Source organism: Herpailurus yagouaroundi, unplaced genomic scaffold (assembly GCF_014898765.1).
Source record: "Herpailurus yagouaroundi ecotype Mexico unplaced genomic scaffold, PumYag 215, whole genome shotgun sequence".
Classification (NCBI taxonomy): Eukaryota; Metazoa; Chordata; class Mammalia; order Carnivora; family Felidae; genus Herpailurus; species Herpailurus yagouaroundi.
Genome location: NW_024412446.1, coordinates 9,738,522 through 9,762,090, shown reverse-complemented (window position 1 = coordinate 9,762,090; position 23,569 = coordinate 9,738,522). Strand labels below are relative to the sequence as shown.

General features: G+C 56.7%; 3 protein-coding genes across 7 annotated transcripts in view; 1 reads left to right on the top strand and 2 right to left on the bottom strand.

Annotated features, from left to right (window-relative positions):
* The window catches only part of SMYD4 (SET and MYND domain containing 4), a 69,494-nt gene extending 65,627 nt beyond the window's left edge, over positions 1-3,867 (top strand). Inside the window, exon 11 of the mRNA XM_040455498.1 lies at positions 3,464-3,867. Coding sequence (XP_040311432.1) covers positions 3,464-3,623 — 160 coding nt within the window. The 3' untranslated portion in view covers positions 3,624-3,867. The remainder of the gene's footprint in view (positions 1-3,463) is intronic.
* SERPINF2 (serpin family F member 2) lies at positions 391-8,060 on the bottom strand. 4 transcript variants are annotated; one of them, XM_040455503.1, is made up of 10 exons: positions 7,953-8,060; positions 6,691-6,760; positions 6,478-6,516; positions 6,296-6,358; positions 5,798-5,999; positions 5,168-5,311; positions 4,850-5,053; positions 4,215-4,357; positions 2,152-2,356; positions 391-1,518 (listed from the first exon to the last, which is right to left on the bottom strand). In XM_040455503.1, the coding sequence occupies exons 2-10, from the start codon at positions 6,754-6,756 to the stop codon at positions 1,106-1,108; spliced, it is 1,479 nt and encodes a 492-aa protein (XP_040311437.1). In that variant the 5' UTR covers positions 6,757-6,760; positions 7,953-8,060; the 3' UTR covers positions 391-1,105. The 4 variants fall into 4 exon arrangements, with proteins under 4 accessions (XP_040311437.1, XP_040311439.1, XP_040311438.1 ...); XM_040455505.1 differs by having other exon boundaries at positions 7,906-8,022; XM_040455504.1 differs by lacking the exon at positions 7,953-8,060 and adding an exon at positions 7,381-7,589.
* Positions 8,061-8,836: 776 nt separating this feature from the next.
* On the bottom strand, positions 8,837-23,129 carry WDR81 (WD repeat domain 81). 2 transcript variants are annotated; one of them, XM_040455494.1, is made up of 10 exons: positions 19,180-22,855; positions 15,256-15,363; positions 14,804-14,994; positions 14,495-14,685; positions 14,018-14,183; positions 13,764-13,929; positions 12,406-13,092; positions 11,586-11,731; positions 11,126-11,305; positions 8,837-10,075 (listed from the first exon to the last, which is right to left on the bottom strand). In XM_040455494.1, the coding sequence occupies exons 1-10, from the start codon at positions 22,853-22,855 to the stop codon at positions 9,755-9,757; spliced, it is 5,832 nt and encodes a 1,943-aa protein (XP_040311428.1). In that variant the 3' UTR covers positions 8,837-9,754. The 2 variants fall into 2 exon arrangements, with proteins under 2 accessions (XP_040311428.1, XP_040311429.1); XM_040455495.1 differs by lacking the exons at positions 8,837-10,075; positions 11,126-11,305 and having other exon boundaries at positions 11,594-11,731; positions 12,392-13,092; positions 19,180-23,129.
* Between the last annotated feature and the right edge of the window lie 440 nt (positions 23,130-23,569).

Genomic DNA, 23,569 nt, shown 5'->3' with positions numbered 1-23,569 from the left:
CCCCCCCCCCCGCCGGCTGGCGGGCGCCTGATTCTGGCAGAAGGACCCGCATGTAATTAGAAACTCCAGAAGCTCCCTAATTGCCAGTTCTCCCAGACTAGGAGCCCGGCGCTATTTCTGAGCCGCCCTTGTTGCCAGCTGCTGGAGGTCCCTAGAGGAGAAGAGGCTGAGAGCAGAGCCAGGCTGGCGTGGAGGCGGCCCTGGAGACGGCTGGCGAGGTCAGAGGGGACTGCGCGGAGAAGGGCGGGCGAGTGGTCAGAGGACAAACGTGGCAGAGAGGGCTGCCTGCCCTCAGGCACCAGCCGGGTGCTCAGTGCAGCCTGTGGCCTCCTCCCACCTTCCTCCGCCCTCATGCTCCCACTCATGCCCAGAATAGTGACAGCAAAGCAGCCAGGGCCATTCATTCTTTATTCGCGTGGCATAAAAATCATTACAAAAACTTTACAAAAGAGCCTTAGGGAACTATCCCCCTCCTCTCCCACTGCAGCCCCTGAGACACCTGGGTAGAGGAGGGAGCGGAGGGAAGGAGAGTCCTGGCAATGTGGGTATGTCCAAGGAGCGGTGGGGGGACTGAGGTGACAGAACATCAGGGTGGGCGGAGGGCTGAGGGCCTTAGGGAGGTTAAGGCCGAAGCAGGGACTGGAAGGCCCAACTCCCACCCACACAGTGGGACAAGGTTCCACCCCCAGGGTCTGTCAGTTCTCTGCCCAGCCAAGGCATCCATTCCCTCCTGTCCCCACCCCCCTCTGGTAAACAAATGTGGAAGTGCCACCGCCAACTTAGGGAATAACCTCCCTCCCTTCCTGACAAAAGTGGATCTCTCTAGCTGCCCCTCTGCCCAAGCCCCAAACAAGGACAGCCTCCTAGCCGCTTTGGAAGAAATGATGTGGGATCCAGGCCTGTGATTCCCTGACGCCCGCCCACATCCTGGCCCCACCCACCCCAAACTCCCCGAGAGAGGAGAGGAGCGGGGAGAAAACAGCTCCTCTCCGCTCCCAGACCGCCCACCCAGACCCCTGCCCTAATCCACGAAGCTGTTTGGAAAGAGTCTCAGGAGTTGAGAAGTTGGTCCAGGCAGGGACTCAGGATGCTGGCAGCTAGCCTCTCACTTGGGGCTATTAGGCTGGGGGTAATCCTCCTCTGAGGGGGGCGCAAGTTTCAAGTCAGGGCCGAAGGGCTTGTCTCCACGGAGGAAGGCTTTCTGGTTCAGGAAGGAGTCCCTGTCATCCGGGGAATCCTGCTGTTCCTTGCGCTCCCACTGCGCGCTGGGGTTGGGGTTCCTCACGCTGCCCACGAAGAGGGGCATGCTTGTTGTGTCCTCGAGGATGAAGAAGACAAAGGGGCGGTTCACGATGAAGGAGGAGAGAGACATGCGGGACATGGCAGTGCCCGTTGCCGCGGCCGCCTCCACGCCAGCCTCGCTGAGCTCCAGAGTGGACTGATGCTGCACGCTGGACACCACCAGCCTCTGGTCAGAGATCCCGCGTAGGTCTGGGGCCTGGAACAGTTCCTGCAGGCCTGCCCAGGGCAGGGGATTGCTGCTCAGAGCTGCCTGCTGCCCCCCAGGCCGCCTGGGCACCCGGGAGGGTGTCTGGCATCCTGGCCAGGGAACACCTCCAACCCACAGGTCCCCGGTTAACTCTTATTTAACCTCCAAGTATCAGCTTAAAAGTCCCTTCCTCCAGGAAGCCCTCCCTGATCCCCTGCCCCCAAATCCCGAGAACTGGAGAGAAGCCCCTCCCTCTTTTCACTCATACTGAATTGTAAGTACCTGATTCCTTATCTGTCCACTCCATCTGACGGAGCTCTTGGTACACGGTGGGCTCCCAGTGCCTAGTACAGTGCCCCTTGCAGGACAGCCAGAAAGGCTCACATGCCACCCAGGCTCTCTAGCAGGGATTCTCTGCAATGCTCAGTCTTGGATGGAGCAGGTCCTCATTCCCTGGGCCACCTCAGCCCACCCCAGGACAGATGGTCCAGGGGCTCATAGGAAATGCTCTTGCCTCCCGAAGCCCCAGAAAAGGCTGGGACCCAAAGCTAGGGTGCCCCACTGCCAGCTTGGGGTGGGGGTGGGGGTTCCTCCTCACCCACTCTGGCTGTCCCATGCCCTAGCCTGACCTGGGGGAGCTGTCCCATGCCCAGCCTCCTTACCCAGCTGGCTGAGGGTGGCCACCAGGTCCAGCTGGTATTTCAGATGCAGCTTAGGCAGCTGGACCTTGGTGGGTTTCTCTCGCAGTAAGGGCTGGTGCAGGATGTCCCAGCTCAGGTTGGCCAGCACCTGGGACACGTTCCACTCAAAGTGGGTCGGCATAATGACCACAAAGCTCATGTTGTTCTTAAAGGGGAAATGAGCCACCTACGGAAAAGGAAAGGCGACGTGAGGACCAGTAAGCGCCCAGACCCGATGGGGTCTGGGCCAGCACATGCTGCTGAGACAGATGGACAAGGGGTTCCAGGCTATTCTCAGGTTGTGTTCGGCCTCCCTGAGCCTCCATTTCCTCACTTGTGAAGTGGAATAATACTACCTGCCCACATTGCAGGGTGATGTGTGACACACACAGAGAGGAGAGCTTCTAGCAGAGGGGCACTTGGGTGTCTCGGTCAGTTAGGCGTCCGACTTGGGCTCAGGTCATGATCTCACGGTTTGTGAGTTCAAGCCCCGCATCGGGCTCTCTGCTGTCCGCGCAGAGCCCACTTCGGATCCCTGTCTCCCTCTGTCTCTGCCCCTCCCCTGCTAGCACTCTCTTTCTCAAACATAAATAAACATGTAAAGCTTCTAACAGAGTATCAGCACATAGGCAGTGCTCAATAAATGGTGACTTTCTCTCTCTTCACCTGCTACCAGTGACTTGGGTTGAGCAAGGCCCCCGTGTCGGCCTCTCAGTTTCTCCATGTGAACAATGGCCTGCGTTGTTCGTGTCTAAACCACCCTGGGTTCTGTAGAGGAGCCACCGCAAAGGGCGGTTCCCTCCCCACCCGCCAACCTTCAACAATGACTGCCCGGGTGTGTATAATTCATGTCAATGGGGTTTCTGCAGCTACACAAGTGTGGAAAGCACTGGGCTCGATGGCCTCTGGCAGCTGTTACCCCCTCAGGCTCCAGGCAGAGCAGCCAGGGAGCAGGAGCCCTGGCAGGGGGGCGGGGGCAGCCCCACCTCTGGCTGCCCAGGGCCTACCTGCAGAGTGCATGAGGAAGAGGAGGCCCGAGGGCCAGGAACAGAGGCAGAGGGTAAAGGAGGAGGGGCAGGACACAGCCTAGAGAGCAGGAACAGCACGAAGGGCACAGGTGGGGAGGTGAACAAGACGGTCTACCTGTCAGGGTGGAAGGGAGAAGCGGGACGCTGCTCCAAGGGTCCGCCTCAACCACAGGCCCACAGCCCCTCTCAGGAGGGCCAACAGAAGCAGCTGAGGTCTGTGCCGGGCCGTCTTGTGAAACTAACCAACACTGCCGTCTCTGCCACAGCTCACGGGCCCTGGGATCCACGCTCAAGCCAAGAGGACCACATTTGGGCCAGAAGCAAGGGAGGCCTCATCTGAGACAGCTTGGCATTGCACTCCATGCGATCAGAATGTTCCAGCAGGATACTGACAAATCCATCCCAACCAGACCCTTATTTCTCTAAGGAGCACTGTGACAGCCAGGTCACATCGCCCAGGCTTGGGGATGCTGAGGCTGAGTGGCTCTACAGCTGTTGAGTGGCCCCTGTGCTGCCCAACAACCCATGGGCCTTCGTAATAAACCCTTATCACCAAAGATCACCTGGGTTTCCACCCAAGGCCCCTCCTCAAAGAACGCTCCCTGACCACTGTATCTAAAATATCTTCCCCAGCCACCGATCAATCACTTTTTTTTTTTCCTTCGCAGCACTCACCACTCTCTGAAACTATGTTTGTTCGTGTACTCTGTGTCTTCCCTCCTGAGAGCGGGGACCAGATCCCCCTTGTGCTCCCGGAGCCTAGAACAGCATCTGGCCTGCAGCACATGCCCCCACATACTTTTGCCAAATTAATGAACTTCGAAGAGACTGGAACCTCAGTCCCCACTGGGTCGGGGCACAGTGAGACCTTCCAGAGCCACCTGTCTCAGCGACAGAACTGCAAGGAAGATGGGCCACAGCCCCCTCTACCCCTGAGCCTGCTCCACAGCCCCGCCCCCTCCTTTCCCCCCGCCTCCCAGCTGTCAGGCCCAGCCTGGGTGGGTGATCAAAGGTGACCTGTATCTCAGGCTGCTCCAGCAGGAACCAGCGCAGGGGATACGTGCGGGCTTGCATCATGTCCACTGGCACCGTGAACTCCTCATTCAGGTGGAAACTGTCTCTCTGGGTGAGGCTCGGGTCGAACTTGCTCCTCCAGAAACCTATATCCAGCAGAGGGCAGGGGCCACGTAGACTGGGACACCACCAGCCTCTTCCCTATTCCACCCAGAACCCGTTCAAGGGACAAAAGGTAGAGTCAAACCCCCAAGGGACACTGTGCCAGTGCATACCCAGCTGATCTAAGGTGTCTTCCCTGTAGCATTTTGGAAATCTGGACTTGCATTCTTCCCATGCCCTGCCATGCTCCCAGGAGCGTCCCACCTGCCCCCCACCCCCACCCGCCCATCCTTTCAGACTCAGTTTCCTGCTAGGGCACTCTCTTCACAACAGCCCTATCCAGTTCCTGGCCCCCTCTTTGGCAAACCATCACCTGTTTCCCACCCTCCCCCAAGCCACAACCCAGAGATCTCCCTGCCTCCTGGCCCAGCCCTGAGGAGAAAAACCCTGAGGACAAAGGTTTCGAAGCCCAGCTCAGCCTACAGGGCAGGGGTACCAGCTGAGGGGTGGGGGACCCAAGGAGAGGACAAACGCACCCTGGAAGTGGATGGCATTGAGGAGAAGCAACACTGTGTCATCTGGCAGCTCTGAAAGGAAATCCTCAATCTTCCCCTCTGTGGCCTCCTTCACCCATTGGTTGATGTTCACCAGATCATCCCTCTTCCTTCCTGTCAGGCTCACGGGCTTTGCGCCAAAGAGCTGTTCTGATTGTTCCAGGAAGTCTTCTTTGATGGGAAATCCTACACAGGAGGGGCCACAAGCTGTTCCTAACCCTAACCTAGGCCAAGCCCATCTCCATCAACCCCGTCCACCCCAGGGCACTACCTAGGGAGCTCCAAACCACCAGCACCTACCTTTCTGCAGGTACATTCTAGCAGCCAGTCGGAATGCCCCAGGGCCCAGGTCCTGGCAAAGGTGGCTCAGCAGGTGGGGGAGGCAAGGCCCCGAGTCCGCGTGCAGCACCTGTAGTAACTTCTGCAGCGTTTGGTTCTGAGCACCTGGAGAGGACCACATCCGCTGTGGCCCGGGGCCGGGGTTCTTTCCCGCCCTGCTGCCCACTCTAGCCCCTGTTAAACCCCCATGGTGAGCACGCCCACAGCATCACATTCTCTTCCCATATCCACTGAACTGGTCTGAATGACAGTACTCCCTAAGTTTTACTTTCATCTCTGCTGCTGGCGGTCTGGGTGACCTCACCTCATCCAAGTTGTTTTCCCTCTCTGAACCTCGGTTTCCCACCATGAGAGCATCCAGTCCAGTGAAGACATCGTAGCTCTCAAACCCTTGCATAAAAATCACCAGAAGCATATCCTTAGGCCCAATCCCTGGGAATCTGATTCACAGAGACTGGAGGTGTGCCAAGGAATCTGCATTTTTACCAAACATCCAAGTGACCCTGATGGAAGAAGCACCCACTAGTAAACTCTGGAGTACGCAGTTCCTACTGGCCTCCCAGCTCTGCTGGTCTGGAGAGGTCACAGTACCTAGTGCCAGGTGAGACAATGCCAGGGCCACACTCAGAGGCGACAGGATGAGGTTGGGGCTGGTGGCCCTTTGGGCCACCAGGGAGAACAGATCTGTGGTGAAGGCCATCATGGCCTGGGCCAACTTGCGGGTCTCCTCCGGGGCTGGGGCTCCCTTGCAGTCTCTTGGGGCCTTCTTCGGGGCAATATGGCCACTGGGCTCCTACAGGGACAGATCAGAGGGTCAGTAGGGTCAAGGGGTCAGCTCTGTGTGGAAAGATCCCTTTCATAGGCCCTGTGCCTGGGAACAGCAGGGCTTCGTCCCAGTCCTGACATGAGAGGGAGAGTCACGTGGGCAATAGCCTTCTGGGGACCCCGTCCTTTCCTTTCGTCCCTCCCTCCCACCCTCTCCCTTTAGGTCTCAGCCTCATGACCACGCCCCCGGGTCCCTCGCCCCTGCTGATTGGCCCTCCTCCCTCGGACCCCGCCCACTCTTCCCCCAGCCCCACCTGGTTGTACCTGGTTGCCCAACTTGAGGAGGATAAGCGGGGGCAGCTTCTCCTGGGCCGGCCCGCTCATTAGCTGAAGAAGGGAGGAAGCGAATGGAGCGGGACCCTTCCCACACGTCCCCCACCCTGCAAGAGCCACAGGTGAGGCCCCTCAAGGCCTTCCTCCCCCTCTCGCCCCTCACTCCCCAGTACCTGCTGGTCCAAGGGCTCCATGGCACTCGCCGCGGAGAACTGTCGAGAAAGGGATGAGGAGAGGAGAGGGAACGCCCTCAGAGCCAAAGCCACCCTCGACTCAGCCCCCTCCTCTTCCCCCCCCCCCCCCCCCCCCCCACACACACACACACCCGACCCCCGGCGTGGCCCCACCTGCCTCCCCGCCCCACCCTGACCGAGGCCCAGGCTCACCACCAGGCAGGGGCCTTGCAGGCAGGACAAGCCGAGCAGCAGGAGCCCCCGGAGCAGCAGCGCCATGTTCCTGTGCGGGACAGGGAGCCTGCGTCCCCAGCTCGCCCACGCTCCCGCGCGGGATCCCACCCACACGTTGCCTGGCCTGGCAACTCCTGAGCCTCTACGGCTGAGGGTCAACCCAGCAAGCGCCTGCACACCCACCCAAAAACACACTGGCCCTGGCTCCCATCTCTCAGGGGTGGGGAGCTCCCCCTAATTGCTTTTAACCCCTTCTTACTTTCCGGTTTTTCCCATTTCGTGCACTGAAAATGTTCAGGTTTATAGGGCAAATATCATCAAAACAAGAGCAGTCCTCATTCTTCAAGGCCCCATGTTGTGAGTCAGCCGTGGTTTAGAATCCACATCCTGCCTCTTCTCAGAGGACCTGAGATAGATCTCCCATACCCCTCTGGGCTTTGCCTTTTCTTGTCAAATGGTAGCAGAAGTCCCTACCTCCTCCCACTGTTTATCGTGAGGACCAAAATAAGACCGTCTTTGTGAGCCCTGATTACAATGCCTGGCACTCAGTCACATGGCTGTTGTCAGCCTAGCCCAGGGCCCCTCTTCTGGGAAGCCTGCCCCGAAGCCTCCTCCATACTGGGGCCCCTTTCCCAGAGCTCCTATCCAACCTGCTGTTCAGTGGCCCACCTTTTCTGGCTCGTCTGGTCTTGACCACCAACGTGGACAGGCCCGTGAGGCCCTGAGGTCTCAGCAGCGTTGGTGAGATGGGCTGGAGAGCCACGTTGTTGACCCAGCAACAGAGCCCAATGAATGGCTCCCAGCAGAGCCACCTTTGGACTTACGGGAAGCACAGGCCTTGCCCCCCACTCTGTCCAGGTCAGCTCCGGGAAGCCAGGCTGGCGGGTGGGGATGGGCAGGTCTAGATCTGTCCCAGAGCGGGTCCCACACACTCCACCCCTACCCCCGTCTCAGGACCAGTCCTTCTATCACCCCTGGCCCCACCCCCCATCACGCACAAGGACCCTTGGCCAGGGCTCTGATCTCCAACCTGGGCTTTTGAAACCTCCTGGCAAGAAAAGACCTCTAGTTTGCAGTCCCAGGGAGACTCCTGCCAGAACCCCCACCTTGGGTCTTCATCACCCAGGATGCTGGGAAATAAGAAACCTGAATAAATTCACCCCAGACCCCCTCAGCCAGGTAGGCAGCTCTTACCTCCTCTCCTGCCCAAAGAGCAGGCCGAGCCACCCCTCCCTTCGTACCTCTGCAGGCTCCTCGCTGCTGCACACACTGTCCCTCTGGCCCCACTGGGGTGCTCCCCACACTCTGCCCAGGCTCCAGCCAGCCCAGCTGAGCCCTCCCCTCCCACCAGGAGGACCTTTGCTCTCAGCCAACCCCGGTTCAAATTGCTTTCTCTTCTGGTAAATATTGACCTGCACATCCGGTTAAACATTGATATTGGGGCCGGAAGCCCCATTCCCACCAGGGCATCTAACCCTGAGATAGCTACCTGGAGCCCTCATGGATTTGAGTCCCACCTGAGTCTGAAGAAAGGAGGTTCAGGAAACGGTTGAGGAGACTGTCCTCATCTGTAGGGCAGATCCAGGAAGGGCCTCCCCCCAACCCCATGGGATGGGGGTTCATCCCCATTTTAGTGGGGCTCAGAGAGTCTATGCGACATGCCCAAGGACACAGCTGGGCTCAGAGCCACCTCCAGCTTCTCACTTCCAATGTCCTTTTCTCTCCCCCGTCCTAAGGGTAAGGAAGGGGAAGCTACGGGAGCCTATGTGGGGAACCCAAGATAAGATGCCCATCCCCAATCCCTACAAGCCCAGGATCCTGATTGGCTGCTTTCAGTCTGGGTTTGGAAGGGGTGGAGAGAAGAGAAAGGGCCATGGCCTCTGCCAGCATCCTCCCTCAGCAGGATCAAAGCCTCCTTACCTTCCCCCAAGCTGAGGGTTCAGGAAAACTGACCTGGGGCTGCATGAACCAGAAGCCCTGTACCCCGTGGCGCCCAAGAGCAATGATCAGGCTGTCTCCCACCTTCCTCCCGCCCTACTTCTCACTCTCCTCACTGCCCTGGAAGCTGCTGGGTCTCAATTTTTTCCCCACCCTGATAACCATCATCAAGAAAAGCCTCACTCAGTTCCATGGCTCTTCCAAAAGATTTATTGGTCATATTTACATCTATTGCAAATAGTGAAGAGGCAGTAAGGGCCCAGGCTCAGACCTCATCTCTGCTCTAGAATGTGAGGGTCCGGGGATGCCTGGGTCTTCCTGTCCCCTGGGAGAGACCTGAGATGCAGAGATCATTCCTGCCCCTTCTCTCAGGGTGTTGGACCACTCCCCAAGGGTTCTGGGCCCAGGGGCTGCCTCTTCAGTTCAAGGCACAAACACTGTGGTTAGGGATGGGCAGGCAAGGCATGGGGTCACTCCTGGCAGGCACCAGCTGGACCAGTCCATCTTCCCTCCCCTGGTCCTGCCCTCTTTCTTCTCCTACTGGTCCCATACTGGGCAGGGCCTGGCTGGGTGGACACTTAAACCCCACCCCAAGGTCCCTAACTCCTGGACCAGGACCAGCCCTCCTTAGAGGCTGGAGTCCAAGCACCATCAGTGTCCTGGACTGGAGCGGCTTCCCTGCCCTTGTGAGATAGGGGCACAGAGGGCTCACAAGGGGAGGTGGGGGTGGGGGCGTCCTTGGCTGGACACTGGCTGGACAAGGCCAGTCTCCCTTCTCCTTCTCGGAGCTTCCCTGTCCCCATGTGGACCCAGGGGGCAGAGCTGGGGAGAAGAGAGGGCAGCGATGCTTTCCTGTGCTCCCTCTCTTGCTTCCTGCTGACCCGGGGCAACATCTCCCCAAGCCACAAATGAGATCCCTTCTGGCAGCACTGGTGGCTCTGACGGTTCAGGAACCTGGACCCCTGCCTCACTGCGGCTGGCAGGCCATGTGGGCACAGAGTGCGGGGCCCGAGGCCTGCCCAGAGGGAGCTGCTGGGGAGACGAGGGTAAGGGATGGACTCCCGGGGGATGTCTGCCCACCCTCGTTGGCCAGCCACACCTTGGCCTAGGCCAGGAGGCGGATGACCCCGTTGTCCGAGCCCAGCAAGAGGTGGCGTTTAGTGGGCAGCAAGGCCAAGCTGGTGAGCGTGCCTCGGAAGTTCTCAGAGCTGAGCTTCGTGGTGGCCTGGGAGGGCGGCTCAAGCAGGGAGCAGACGCCGATCTTGTTGGCCACGGTGCCGGTGACCACCTCGCTGCCGTACAGGTCGAAGGTGTGGATGGGGTCAGATGCTGATTTGTAGTGGTGCGTGGGCTTCTGTTCCAGCTCCTTCCACACAGTCAAGGAGTGGTCAGAGGAGGAGCTGACCAGGACACTGCCCTCCACCGCCTGCTCAGGGAGAAGAGAGCCTCAGCAGGGCCTGGGCCCTCCCATGTGCCCACCGAGCTCCAAGGTCTTCTGTTTACTCGCACTGTATCTCCCAGGAAGACAGGGGATCCCGGGCAGGGGACCAGCTGCCCGCCGCCCCCCCCCCCCCCCGCCACATTACATTAACACTAGTTAATATGTTAAAGTGTCTTTAACCTAGTCATCACTATCATTTGAGCACTTACTGTATCTAGGCATTTTGTTAGGCATGCCATATTGCCACATTTAATTTTCATAACAACTCTATGACGTAAATGCTGTTGTTCCCATTTTATAGAGAAAAAACATGAGGCTAAGAAAAATTAAGTAATCCTACCAAGGTCACAGAACCAGTAAGTGGCATTGCCAGATAATACCCAGGCTGACCCCAAAGCCTTCCTTGGAAGGTCAGAACTTAGAGGTGCCTGAAGCTCTGGGGCCCCGGACAGAGTTGGGGGCAGCCTGCCCTTAGTACTGGCAGTGCATGTCCCCTGGCTCCAGTCAGGATAGGGAGGGGGTGCCAGTTGCCTGGAAAAATCCTCCCACATACAGTCCTGTTCCTCCTCCTGGTCCCTCCCTGGGCAGTTCCCCAAGGTCTGTGACTGAGAATGGGCGGGGGTAGGGGCAGGATCCCCATGCCCGGGTGTCCCTACCCCCACCAGGGCAGCCCAGCACGGGCCATGGACTCTGCTCAGTGGTCGGGGGCAGTAAACACCCTCCCAGCTGAGCTTTATTTAACCTGAACTGGGTCACGGACAGGACCCGACCCCTGATCCTCCAAGCAAGACAAATATGGACAAGGGTTACTCATTAGAACATCCCCAGGGAACAGCAGGGTCAGCTCGCCCCCTGGTTCCCGCCCCCGTGGCCTGCCTGCCGCCAGGGCCCCCTGCAGAAGAGCTGGCTCCTAACCCTCTCCGCCCATCAGCCATGGGGCATGTACGAGGGAGCCGGTCCTGGGTGGGCCCTAAGAGGGCCTGGAGCAGGGGCTGGGCTGGGCAGTGAGGAGGGAAAGGGGACCACGTCAGTCACCTTGATCTGCAGGATGTCCCCCTCATGGGCTGGCCAGCCACGCAAAACCAGGCCTGTACGGGTGTCCAGGAGCACCATGAAGCCCGAGGAGAAGCCAGCCACGACGCTACGGCCACTGGGGCTGACGGCCAAGGAGCGGACAAGCCCCGGGTTCAGCCCGCCACCCAGGCGGAACTCATGCTGCAGACAGAGGGAGATGAGCTAAAGCACTGCCACCCACTCCAACCCATTTCTCCCTGAGGTCCTGTTCACCCCAAGCCCACACGGCTAAAAGGCCTGAGCCTCTATGCCCCATCGAGGGGAGGGCACCCCTTCATCCCAGATCAGAGTCCCACCCCCCAGCGTTTGCTGCTGTGGGTGATTTGTCTCCAAAGAGAAACTACACCCTGCTTCTCTCTTCAGGGTCTTTCCTCCCTGCTGGGCATCCAAGCCAGGGCTCAGGGAACCGAACGCCCCTGACCTGCAGGCCGGGCTTCCTGCAGTCCACAAAGCGCAGGGTCGAGTCAGAGCTGGCCATGGTGATGCTGGTATGGGGGGCAGGCATGACAGCCACAGCAGTCAGGGGCACCCGGCTGTCCCATGGCTCTATTACACGAAGGGTCTTCCCTGGGAAGGAAAGGCACAGTGGATCTAGGGTCCCAGTAGCAGATGGAAGAACCCCAACCCTTCCTATCTCCCTGACATACCCTGTAACTGCCTCTCATCTCCCAGGGGACCTAAGAAAATACTAAAGATGATTTTTGACCCCCCCCCCCACCTTCCTGCATCCATGGCCAGGCCAGGCTCCTGTCCCCAAACTCTTCACACAGCACCCCCTGACCAAATGCTACCTCTCCTCGGTCTACCTCGATGCTACTCCATCCCCTCCCCCTTTAAAAACCTTATTAACCTTATTTCTGCCTAACACGATGCCAAAAAATCATCAAGCAACTCTCTGCCAAACTTGTATGACATGTTATGTGTTAAGCCAAACCCCTATGTGCATTATCTTCTAAACCAGTTTTGATTCCTGTTTTACAGATGGGGAGCACTAACGCTTCCAGCATCAAAGTGACTTGAGCAAGGTAACTCTGCAAATAAGTTGGCAGAACCAATTCAAACTTAAGGCTAATGGATTCCAACTCAGGTCTAACTGCTCCTCTGTGCAGCCTCGCTGGGTTGTCCCACATCATATACCAAGACACCCCAACCGCCCAACCCTGGGTCCCCGCACCCAGAGGCCTGGCCTGGCAGGGCACAGCATGGCAGCAACAGAACAGGCTTCACCTGGGCCCACTCACCTGTGAAGGGGTCCCAGACGTGCACAGCCCCGTCACAGCTCACCACATACTGCGGGGCCTCAAGCTGGCCCACAAAGAAGACGCTCTTGCGGTGCTGGGCGTAGACGAGGCGTGGGGCCATCTCGCTGGTGCCATCCCCAGAGTTGTAGAGTGGCCAGAGGCGCACCGTGCGGTCCTTGCTGCCACTCAGGAAGAAGTCCTCGCTGCTCAGGGGCGCCACGCACTTGACAGCCCCCGAGTGGCCTGGGAAGCTCTGCAGGCGGATCTGATGGAAGTGGAAGTGGGCATCCTGCTGGCTCACGCCGATCTCGTACTGCCAGTACGCCAGCCAGTTCCCGCTTAGCCCGTGGGCGCTCCGCGGCAGCTCCCGCTTCAGCGCGTTGTCCTCCTCGCTGCTGGGGCCCCCACTGCCAGCGCCAGGGATGGGGCCCAGCAAGCTGGGGCTCTCAGGCTGAGAGTCATCGGGAATCTGGATGCGGTTCCCGACCAGCACGCTCCCAAAAGTCCCCGAGTGGCCGTCGTCCCGGGAGCAGCCCCCACTCTGGGGGTCCCACTCAGGGCCGGCGCTGGGCACCGTGGGCTCCAAGCCGGCAGGGCTGCGACTGCTCGGACTGATGGTCTCCAAATACAGCCCTGCCAGCTCCCCAACCAGCTCGTGGTTGGGGATGATTTTCCGAATGATGTCACCTGGATGGGAGTGGGAGAGGTCCTCAGGTTAGGGAAGATGGAAGGCCACTGCCACCACCCATCCAAGGCTTGGGAACCACAGAAAACAGAGCAGGTCCTGGCTGTGCAACTCTGGGCAAGTAACTCTTCATCTCCGAGCCTATTTTCTTCCACAGAGAAAGGTAGATCCATTCACACGAACATCTTCTATGTGTGCCGGGCTTTACGCAGGGCATCAGAAATAGAATGGTAAAAGCCAGGGGGTGCTTTCCCTCCCAGGGCTTATATTTCAGTAGAGGGACGATGACATATCTGACCACAGGGCTGTCCATCCTATTTAAGATGATAACACACATAATTGCTCGGCAGTGCCAGGCCCATAGGGGAGGCTACAGAAATGGTGGGCAGCTTATTCCTCTCAGACAGCTCCAGGAGATGTCAGTACGTCAGCCTGGTGGCCCTGCCGTCCCCAGGGATAATCTAGGCCAGCTCCTGTGCCTCCTTGCTGGCTAATGCTCAGTCCCTGTTTATACAGCACCTTGGAACTCTGAGGTCCAAGGCCAAATCCCTTTGCTCTGACCCAGAACACTGAATGCTCATTACTGATTCTGGGGGCAAGGGGAGCATGGGGCCCTCCCCAGAGAAGAGACATAGCCACAGAGGCTTTGCGAGGGAACGTGATGGGGCAGTACCCAACAGGCAGGAGAAGGGCACGTAGATTGTGTACGCCATCTCCAAGGTGAACACCTTCTGCAGCTCGTCCAGCAGGGTAGGGTCCACCAGCCGCTGCTGCCCATCGGAGAAGGCCACCTCTGGCAGCTGGCCCTCACTGCGGCCCACGGGATCCAGCTTCAGCTCCTGTGGGCAGGGAGGCCCAGGGAGTCAGCCGAGTTCACGGCCCCTGCCCAGCCCAACCCAGCCAGGTAAGGGGGGTAGGTCTGCCTACCTGGTGCCGAAGCTCATGCAGCTGAGAGAAGACTTGAAAGAAGGTGGCCACAGGTTCACTCAGGTGCTGCTGGACCATCTCCTGTCCAATGCGCAGGCATATGAGGGCAATGAGGCTGATGGTTTTCACGCACAGGACAGTCCGGGCCTGGGCCCCACTCGGGAACCTGGAAAGAGAGTTCATGAGCTCCAGCACCCCCCACCTCTCCACAACTCTGTGGGACTTGCCCAGAATCTATGAAAAGCTTTAAGCGAAAAGAACTATAAGACAAATTTGATCCAAACCAGACGAGAGGAACCGGAGGCACGGAAAGAAGATGTGGCTTGCTCAGGGTCACACAGCTGGATCAGAACCAGGAATCCTGATAACCAAGACTCCTGACACCCAGTCCGGTCTCACCCCCAAGCTTCCCAGCCCCTCCTGGGTAGCTCCCTCAGCTGAGCTACTCCCCTGCACAGGGGTGGGGCAGGAGCCTACCCAGTGACGAGGGAAGTGAGGAAGCTGAGCACGGGCAGCAAGACCTCGTGGCTGATTCGGGGCAGGATGTCCATGAGGGTGGTGTCCGAGAGGTACACGATGATCTTCTGGGTCAGAGTCACCGCTGCCAGCAGCCCCGCCTCCTTACGGCTGTTCAGTCTACTGGGGCCTGAGGTGCCACCTGGGGCCACCTAGGGCCATAGAGAAGGTGAGGGCCAGGCTGTCCACGGACCCCCTGGGGCCCCCAGGGATCCCAGGTCCGCCCTCAAGCTCCTTGACCTCCCCTGGGACTGCCAATCAGTAACTGACCAGGTAGCTGATGTAGGGCAGGTACTGGTAGGTGAGGACAGGCTCCCCATACAGATGAGCAATGTGGAGGAGGCAGCTGAGCACGGGCCCCGACACTATATCACCCAGCACCGGTCTCTTCTGATAGATGTTGCCAGCGCTCAGAGGGGGACTCTCACCACTGCTCACGGTGAACTGTTGCCGAGTGGGCCCTGCCGAGGAAGAACCAGCAGCCTTGAGTAGCTAACAGCAGGCAGGAGGCAGGGCGGCCTTCCAGGAACTGTGGTAGCCACTCCTCGTCACCCTAGCCTGGGGGCCACCCCATGCCTTACCCAAGGAAGGAAGTAGCTTACAGACGGGGACCCAGGACCTGCCTGGGAGGTGGAAGTAAGGAAGGATCCCCTGCAGGGGGCTGAAGATAGACAGAGGGGCTGGGACGAAGCCCCATCTCCAGCACCAACCACAGGCCTTACCAACGTAACAAGATGTCAGCAGGCGGAGCAGGTTCCGGGCCACGTAGCGAGAGGCCACTGTGGGACCAAGCTTGGCAGATAGCCAGCGGACCATCTTGCAGGCTGTATCTGCAGGGCAGGAACGGGCCCTGAGCTCATCAGATAATGGTGACTTGCCACACCTCCCACCCCACCCCAGGGCACCTCTCCTGGCCAGCCCGGCTGCAGACCTGCCGAGGGGCCCAGTCAAAGCCGGGTGCCCCACACCACCACCCTCTATTTAGCAGTGGCAGAGGTGGCCTGTGGCTTTGGGACAGCCCCCACGTGGCCCTGGCTTTGGAGCTACTCCAGGCTCCTTTCCTTCAGCACACCTGGCAGGAAGGTTATCCTTTCAGCGAATCTTCTTAAGCTGCTAAATGAGGCCTGGCCAGGCCCTGGCTCCCTCACCCTATGGCCTGTGCTCCTTCTTCTTCCTTCCACTCTCTCTGTCTAAACTTCCTAGGTTTGCACTGATTCTTTTTTTTTCTTCAAACTTTTATTTAAATTCTAGTTAGTTAAAATACAGTACGATAAGGGCGCCTGGGTGGCTCAGTTGGTTAAGCGACCGACTTCGGCTCAGGTCATGATCTTGCAGTCTGTGAGTTTGAGCCCCGCGTCGGGCTCTGTGCTGACCGCTCAGAGCCTGGAGCCTGCTTTAGATTCTATGTCTCCCTCTCTCTCTACCCCTCCTCTGCTCATGCTCTGTGTCTCTCTGTCTCTCAATAATAAATAAACATTAAAAAAATTTTTTTAAAAAATACAGTACAATATTGGGTTCAGGAGCAGAATTCAGTCCCTGATTCTTCAATGGAACCATGACAACCTTAGAGCCTCACACATGCTGTTCCCACTGCCTGGTATGCTCTTCCCACTGTAAACCCTACCATTTTACTTGCTATCTCCTATTCATTGGACCTCAACCAGCCCTACTTTCATGGGACCCTGAAAACTAGATCTAAGCCCCATTTATATTCCCTCATAGCAGCCAGTCATGTTCTTTACAGCACTAACATGACATTTACATGACACTGTCTACAGTGTGGCATCTCCTCGGCTACAGGTGAGCTCCAGGAGGGCAGGCCCACATCTGTGCTGTGTGTGAATGTGCTGCACCCACCGCTTAGCAGAGAGTAGGTACTCAGAAATGTTGAATGAAAACCAGAGTAAAGAAAAGCTAATACCTATTCTTCTGAAACTATTCCAAAAAATAAAAGAGGAAGGACAACTTCCAAATTCATTCTGTGAGGCAGCGTTATCCAGATAAAGACACAAAGAGAACAACAGGCCATTATCTCTGTTGCACACAGATGCAAATATCCTCAACAAAATGGTAGCCAACTGAATCCAACAATACATTAAGAAAATCATTCACCGTGATCAAGTGGGATTTACTCCTTGGGATGCAAGGGTGGTTCAATAGTCACAAATCAATCATCATGATACATCACATCAATAAAAGAAAGGATAAAAGCCATATGATCATTCCAACCGATGCATAAAAAGCACCTGACAAAGTACAATGTGCATTCATAAAACCCTCAACAAAGTAGGTCCAGAGGAAACATACCTCAACATAATAAAGGCCATATATGAAAACCCCACAGCAAATGTCATCCTCAATGGGGAAGAACTAGGAGCTCTTCCCCTAAGGTCAGAAACAAGACAAATATTTCCACTCTCACCACTGGAAGTCTTAGCCACAGCAATTAGACAACAAAAAGAAATAAAAATCATCCAAACTGGTAAAGGAAGTAAAACTTCCATTATTTGCTGATGACATGATACTATTTATAGAAAACCCTAAAGACCCCACCAAAAAAACTATTAGAACGGACACATGAATTCAGTGAAGTCACAGGATACAAAATCAATGTACAGAAATCTGTTGCATTTCTATACACTAAGAATTAAACAGCAAAAAGAGAAATTAAGAAAACAATCCCGTTTACAATTGCACCCAAAACAGTAAAATACCTAGGAATAAAATGAAACAAAGAGGTGAAAGACCTGTACCCTGAAAACTATAAAACATGGATGAAAGAAATTGAAGATGACACAAAGGAATGGAAGGTTCTTCCATGGATTGGAAGAATGGATATTGTTGAAATGTCTATACTAGCCAAAACAATCTACACATTTAAGGCAACCCCTATCAAAACACCAACAGCATTCTTCACAGAATTAGAACAAACAATCCTAAAACTTGTATGGAATCACAAAAGATCCTGAATAGCCAAAGCAATCTTGAAAAAGAAAAAGTGGAGGTATCACAATTCCATACTTCAAGTTATATTAATTACAAAACTGTAGTAATCAAAACAGTATGGTACTGGCACAAAAATAAACACATCAATGGAACAGAACAGAAAACCCAGAAAAAAGCCCACAATTATATGGCCAATTAATCTTTGACAAAAGAAAGAATATACAACCGGAAAAAGTCTCTTCAGCAAATGGTATTGGAAAAACTGGACAGTTACATGCAAAAGAATCATGCTGGACCACTTTCTTATACCATATGCAAAAAGAAACTCAAGATGGATTAAAGTCCTAAACATGAGACCTGAAACCATAAAAATCCTAGAAGAGAGCATAGGCAGTATTTTTCTGACATCAGCCATAGCAACATCTTTCTAGCTATGTCTCCTGAGGCAAGGGAAACAAAGGCAAAAATAAACTTTTGGGACTACATCAAAATAAAAAGGTTCTGCATAGCTAAGGAAATGATCAACAAAACTAAAAGGCAACCTTCTGAATGGGAGAAGATATTTGCAAATGACATATCCGATAAAGGCTTAGTATCCAAAATATATTAAGAACTGATACAACCCAACAGCCAAAAAACAAATAATCCAATTTAAAAAAAGGCAGAAGACATGAACAGACATTTCTCCAAAGAAGACATCCAGATGGCCAACAGACACATGAAAAGATGCTCAACATCACTCATCATCAGGGAAATGCAAATCAAAACTACAATGAGATACCACCTCACACCTGTCAGAATGGCTCACATTAACAACACAAAAAACAGTTAAGTGTTGGCGAAGATGTGGAGAAATGTGCAGTGCTGGAGGGAATGCAAACTGGTGCAACCACTGTGGAAGGTGCTTGGGAGGTACTTCAAAAAGTCAAAAATAAAACCACTCTATGATCCAGTAATTGGACTACTGGTAGTTACTCCCAAAATATGTAAACACTATTTCCAAGGGACACACACACCCCTATATTTACTGCAGCATTATTTACAAGAGCCAAACTATGTGCAGCCCAAGCGTCCATCGACAGATGAATGGATAAAGAAGATGTGGTACACATGTACAATGGAATATTACTCAGCCATAAAAACGAATGGTATCTCGCCATTTGCAACAACATGGACGGCGCTAGAGAGTATTATGCTACGCAAAACAAGTCAGTCAGAGACAGACAAATTCCACATGATTTCACTCATGTGTGGAATTTAAGAAACAAAGCAAACAAGCAAGGACAAAGGGAGAGAGAAAAAGAGTGAGAGGAAGAAACCAAGAAACAGACTCTTACCTACAGAGAACTGATGATTACCAGAGGGGAGGTGGATGGGGAAATGGGTGAAATAGGTGATGGGGATTAAAGTGCACTTGCTGTGAGGAGCACTGAGCAATGTATAGAATTGTTGAATCACTACATTGCACCCCTGAAACTAATAGAACACTGTATGTTAACTATATCGGAATCAAAAGACAAAACAGAACCCTGAGGCACCTGGCTGGCTCAGTGAGAACATGCGACTTGATCTCAGGGTCATGAGTTTAAGTCCCACGTTTGGGTGTAGACATTATGCAAATAAATAAATAATACGATAAGATAAAAAGACAAAACAAACCAGAGGACTGTTTTACAACACCTCGAGGCCTGAGAACTCACCAAGAAGGATCTTCTGTTCTTTGCCCTCCGACTGCTCAGTTAGTGGTTCCTCCTCTTCCTCCCCATCTGTGTCACCACCACGGGCCACGACAGTATCCATGGACAGCACCGTGTCAGAGAGAGTGAGCTCAGACGCCCTGGTGATGTCGTCTTGCTCCCCCTCTCCCTCCTCCTCCTCCAACACCACACAGCCTTCCTCCTCCTCCTCTTCCTCCTCTGAGCCTTCGCTTTGCTTCAAGTCCTGGCTGCTGTCACCTGACCTGAGGCTGCTCTTGTCCACAGGAGCACCCCCCTCATCTGCAGCCCGCTCCTCGCCCAGGGAGGTCTCACTGGTGCTGCTCTTGTCGCTCAGCCGGCCTAGGCTCACAGCCTCAGCTTCCTGGGGCTGTGGGGACTCGGTCACATAGAGCCCAGCTTGGAAGTCTTCGGTCTCAGGGAGGTAGGCCTGGTCATGGAAGCTGACACCAGACGTGTAGTCTGGGAGCCCCAGGCCCGAGGAAGCAGCAGGCTCACCATCCATCTGAATTTCCTCCCCAAAAGCACAGGGGCTGGGCCTAGCCCCTGGGAGCTCACTCTCCTCATCCTCAGTGGCCCCCACCAGGCCCTTGCTTTCCTCCTGGGAGGCCTCCACACCAGCCAGCACCTGGAGGACGTGGGGCAGCAGGTGGATGAGAAAGGCCTGCAGGCCCAGCCGCACCATCAGCTGGGCCACAAAGCAGTCAGTGTACAAGTAGAAGCGGCCGTGTAACCGGCAGGGGCTCTCATAGGCACCAATGAGGGGCTTCAGTAGGTACTTATTGGCATTTTTGGGGCCCAGGGCCTTAGCGACAGGTTCAAATAGGTACCAGGCTGTGTACACAGCCGTGTGCTCCTCAGACATGAGTGACAGCACGAAGGGCAGCAGGATCTCCAGGCCCTCCGGGGTGATGTCACTCAGCACTGCACCTAGTTGCTGCCACAGAGCAAACACCAGCTCCCGCCCCTGGGCCTCGTCCTCCACGCGTCTCGCCTGATACAGGAGGATGAACTTGTGCAGCGCCGGGAAGTACGGAGGGAAGGGAACCACGGAGCTGAAGGGGCTGAGGAGCTGGGCCGGACAGGGTGGAGGCAATCCCCGGGAGATGGGCCTGTACTCAAAGAGTGGGGCCAGCTTGCCCCTCCCTGCTGCCACAGGGCCTTCGGGTCCACTGAGCTGCAGGAGCATGTCCAGCACGGGCTGCAGAGACACGGGGATCTCCTTGGGGTGGCGTGTGCAGAGGCCCCGAACGGCCTCGAAGCGTACCCACAAAGGCGCGTCAGGCTGCATTGTCCGGACCCTGGTGGCAAACACCATCTCAGCCAACAGGACACCCAGCGCCTGCATGTCCCGATGGAAGAGGTCCTGCAGCTGCACGGGTGGCTGGACCTGGGCATGCTCAGGCACCTCCAATTGGCCCCCTAGGCCTTTGGTCAGGAAGTTGCCTAGTTTCTCCAGCCCTTCCAGAGCCTGCACAGGATTGAAACCCTCGGGAAGAAGAATCTTCCCCTCCTCACCTTCCCCAGGGTCGGCCCCAGCAGCTTTGTTCCTGCGGCCTGCTCGAGAGGCCGAGGCCACTGAGAAAGACAAAAGGCCTGGGGAGGCTTGACTGGAGGAAGATGCGGAAGAGCCCAGCTGGTCACCTGCTTTCCCTGCGAGGGAGATAGAATCCAGAGCTTCTGTGGCCTGTTCCAAGTCATCTTCCCCTGCCACGGGCCTCTCCCTGGCCCAGCCAGCCTCACAGGGAGTGGCCTCCAAAACCAGCCTGCCCACCCCGTTTGTAAGCTGTCCTGGTAAGTCCTCCCGGCCTATGCTCTCCTGGATGGTCTGGAACAACACTCTGGGGATGAGTGGAGGCTCAGGGGCCAGGGCAGGAGCCCCAGCCAGGCGTTGGGGGTGTGGCTGATCGAAGAGCTGCACCACGCCATAGCTGGTCAGGTGTGTGTGGGCATCCACCAGGTGCAGGCACACATTCTTCTCTTTCACAGCCTCCTTGCCCTGGAGTTTGTAGCCAAATGTGAGGTCAATCCAGTGGTGTAGGTCCTGGGACACCTCTCGGCTCTCCAACAGTGCCCGGTGTGCAGACACGAACTCCTGACTGGAGCCACACCAGGCTGGCACATCTAGGTCAGGCATGTCAGGGTGGATGGAACAGAAGATAGAGGGATCGGTGTAGAACTCAGGAATGCACTCGTCGGGTGTCCAGTTCTGCATACGTTCCATGCTGGCGGGATACTCATGGGGCTCCCACTGCGCCCGCACATGTCCACAGAGCACCGACCGGGGTGTCCTCCGAGCCTTGTACACATAATATGTGATGTCGGAAAGCACGTCCGAGATGTGGTGAGGAACGTGAGGTGGCTCCCCGCCACCCGCACCACCTGCTACAAATGCCTGCCGCGTCATCTCGTATGTGAAGTCCAGCTGCTTATCCCCCTTGTTGAGGCGGAACTTGGACTTGCGCAGGTCTCGAAAGCGCCCGTGGGGTGTGGTGAAGTCCACCACCCAGGGCAGCACTGGGTGGTAGTTGGGATCCCCCTGCCGCCGACCTGCCAGCCTATTTAGCTGCATGAGGTAGTGAAAGTTGCTGATGCGGCCATGGACCCAATCCAACACAAGGCCTCTAAGTTCCTCCCGGCAGGTGGGACACCCAGCCCCCCCACCTCCCTCCTCTCCAAGTTCAGTGCCTGGCCCAGCCCTTGATACAGGGGTCTCCTCATTCTCTTCCTCCCTGGGCCTCTCGTAAGCACTCAGGTCCAGCCGGAGCTCGCTGCAAAGCTTCTCATCCACAGCAATGTGGTGCAAAGTTAGGGCCCCGCAGGCCAGTCCCTGGCGGTGACAGGCATCCATAGCCCTCAGCACACGGAAGAGAATGAAGAGCACCTTGGCTTGGCTGTTGGTCAGCTTGGCAGGGCTGAAGGTGACCACATCGTGCAGGGAAAACTGCACATAAGGGTGCACCACGTACAGCATCTCTGGCGACTCCAGCAGGGCCTCAGCTCGCAAAAGACTGGGACAGGCCAAGCTGCCCCGAGGGGGACAGGGACCATCTCTCGTATATGATGGGCACTGGGTAAATTCACCCACTGACAGGAAGGAACAACCATAGACCCTCTGCAGAGCCTGTCGTACTAAGTCCAGGGCAGGGACAGCTGAAGGGGCAGGGCTATGACTATACGGCTGCCCATAAGTACGATAAGCATGGCGCCACAGGTTGCGATAATTCTGGGCAGCCACATCCTGCATGAAGCGAGTGAGGGTCTCAGGGCTGCCGGACCCTTCCTCGAAAGGCAAGCCGCCACGGAGGGGGTAGGACAGCCTCCGCTTCCGCAGCCCGTGCACCTCCACGCGCGTCCAGCCGGGGGGCAGCTTCTGCACGGAGCGTTGCAGAAGAGTCCTCACTTCCGCCTCGCTCAGGCCCTCTGCCCGGGGGCAGGGTCCCAGGGGCAGCCGGCGCTCGCGGAGGCTGGCCAGCCAGCGCGCGGGCACTAAGGCCACCACGTGGGTGCCCCCCGGGGCCGCAGCCAGCTGCCGGGCATCGATGTTCAGGTCCCTCTCCACGCTCTGGAGCAGCTCCTCCATGTCGGGGCTTGGGGGCGGGGACCAGCCTTCGGCCCCGTTGGTAAGAGCGACTTCCCGCCCCCTGCTCCCCGGGGCCATCCCCTCCTGGCCGCCTGGGGGCAGCGCGGGGCTGAGCCCGGCCACGGCCCTTCCCGCGACGGCTTCCGGGGTGCCAGGCCGGGCGGGTAGGGACGGGCGAGGCACCCGGGCTGAGGCAGAGGCGGGGGCGGGGGGGCCGGGGACAGAGGAGGGGAGGGCGGGGACGCTCTTACCCCACTGCAGGGTCCTGCGCTCCGGGCACAGCCGGGCAGGGGCTGCGGGGCGCCCGAGCCTGGCTCTGCCGTGACCGGTCAGCTGACTCGGCTCACGTGATCGCCCCGGCACGGAAACAACCGCACGTGGCTCAAATGGGCCGGTCGGACCGCGCCTCCCGCCGGCGCCACCGCCTGGCAGGCCCCGGTGCCCTCCCTCCCAGTGCAGTTGCGGCTTCGCTTTCTCGGGGTGCAGGAGAGGGGGATGCTGAACAGCCCATGAGATTTCCCTCCCTGCTTCCTCCTGCACGCACCAGGACGTGGATTTAGGAAGGATTTTGCCGGAGATCCCAGCCTTTAGCTGGCTGATACCACCGCCCCTCTGGTTTTACAGATAAGAAACCGATGGCAGAGCCGGGCTTTTGACATTAAGTCCCTTCAGCGCCTCCATGCTGCCTACCAAGAGAAGGAGCTTTTAATTTTCCAACACATTTAATCAGTAGCATTCCATTTGGCTTTTACAGCACCCCTAAAATACAGAAGACAGTTAATACTCTTTATA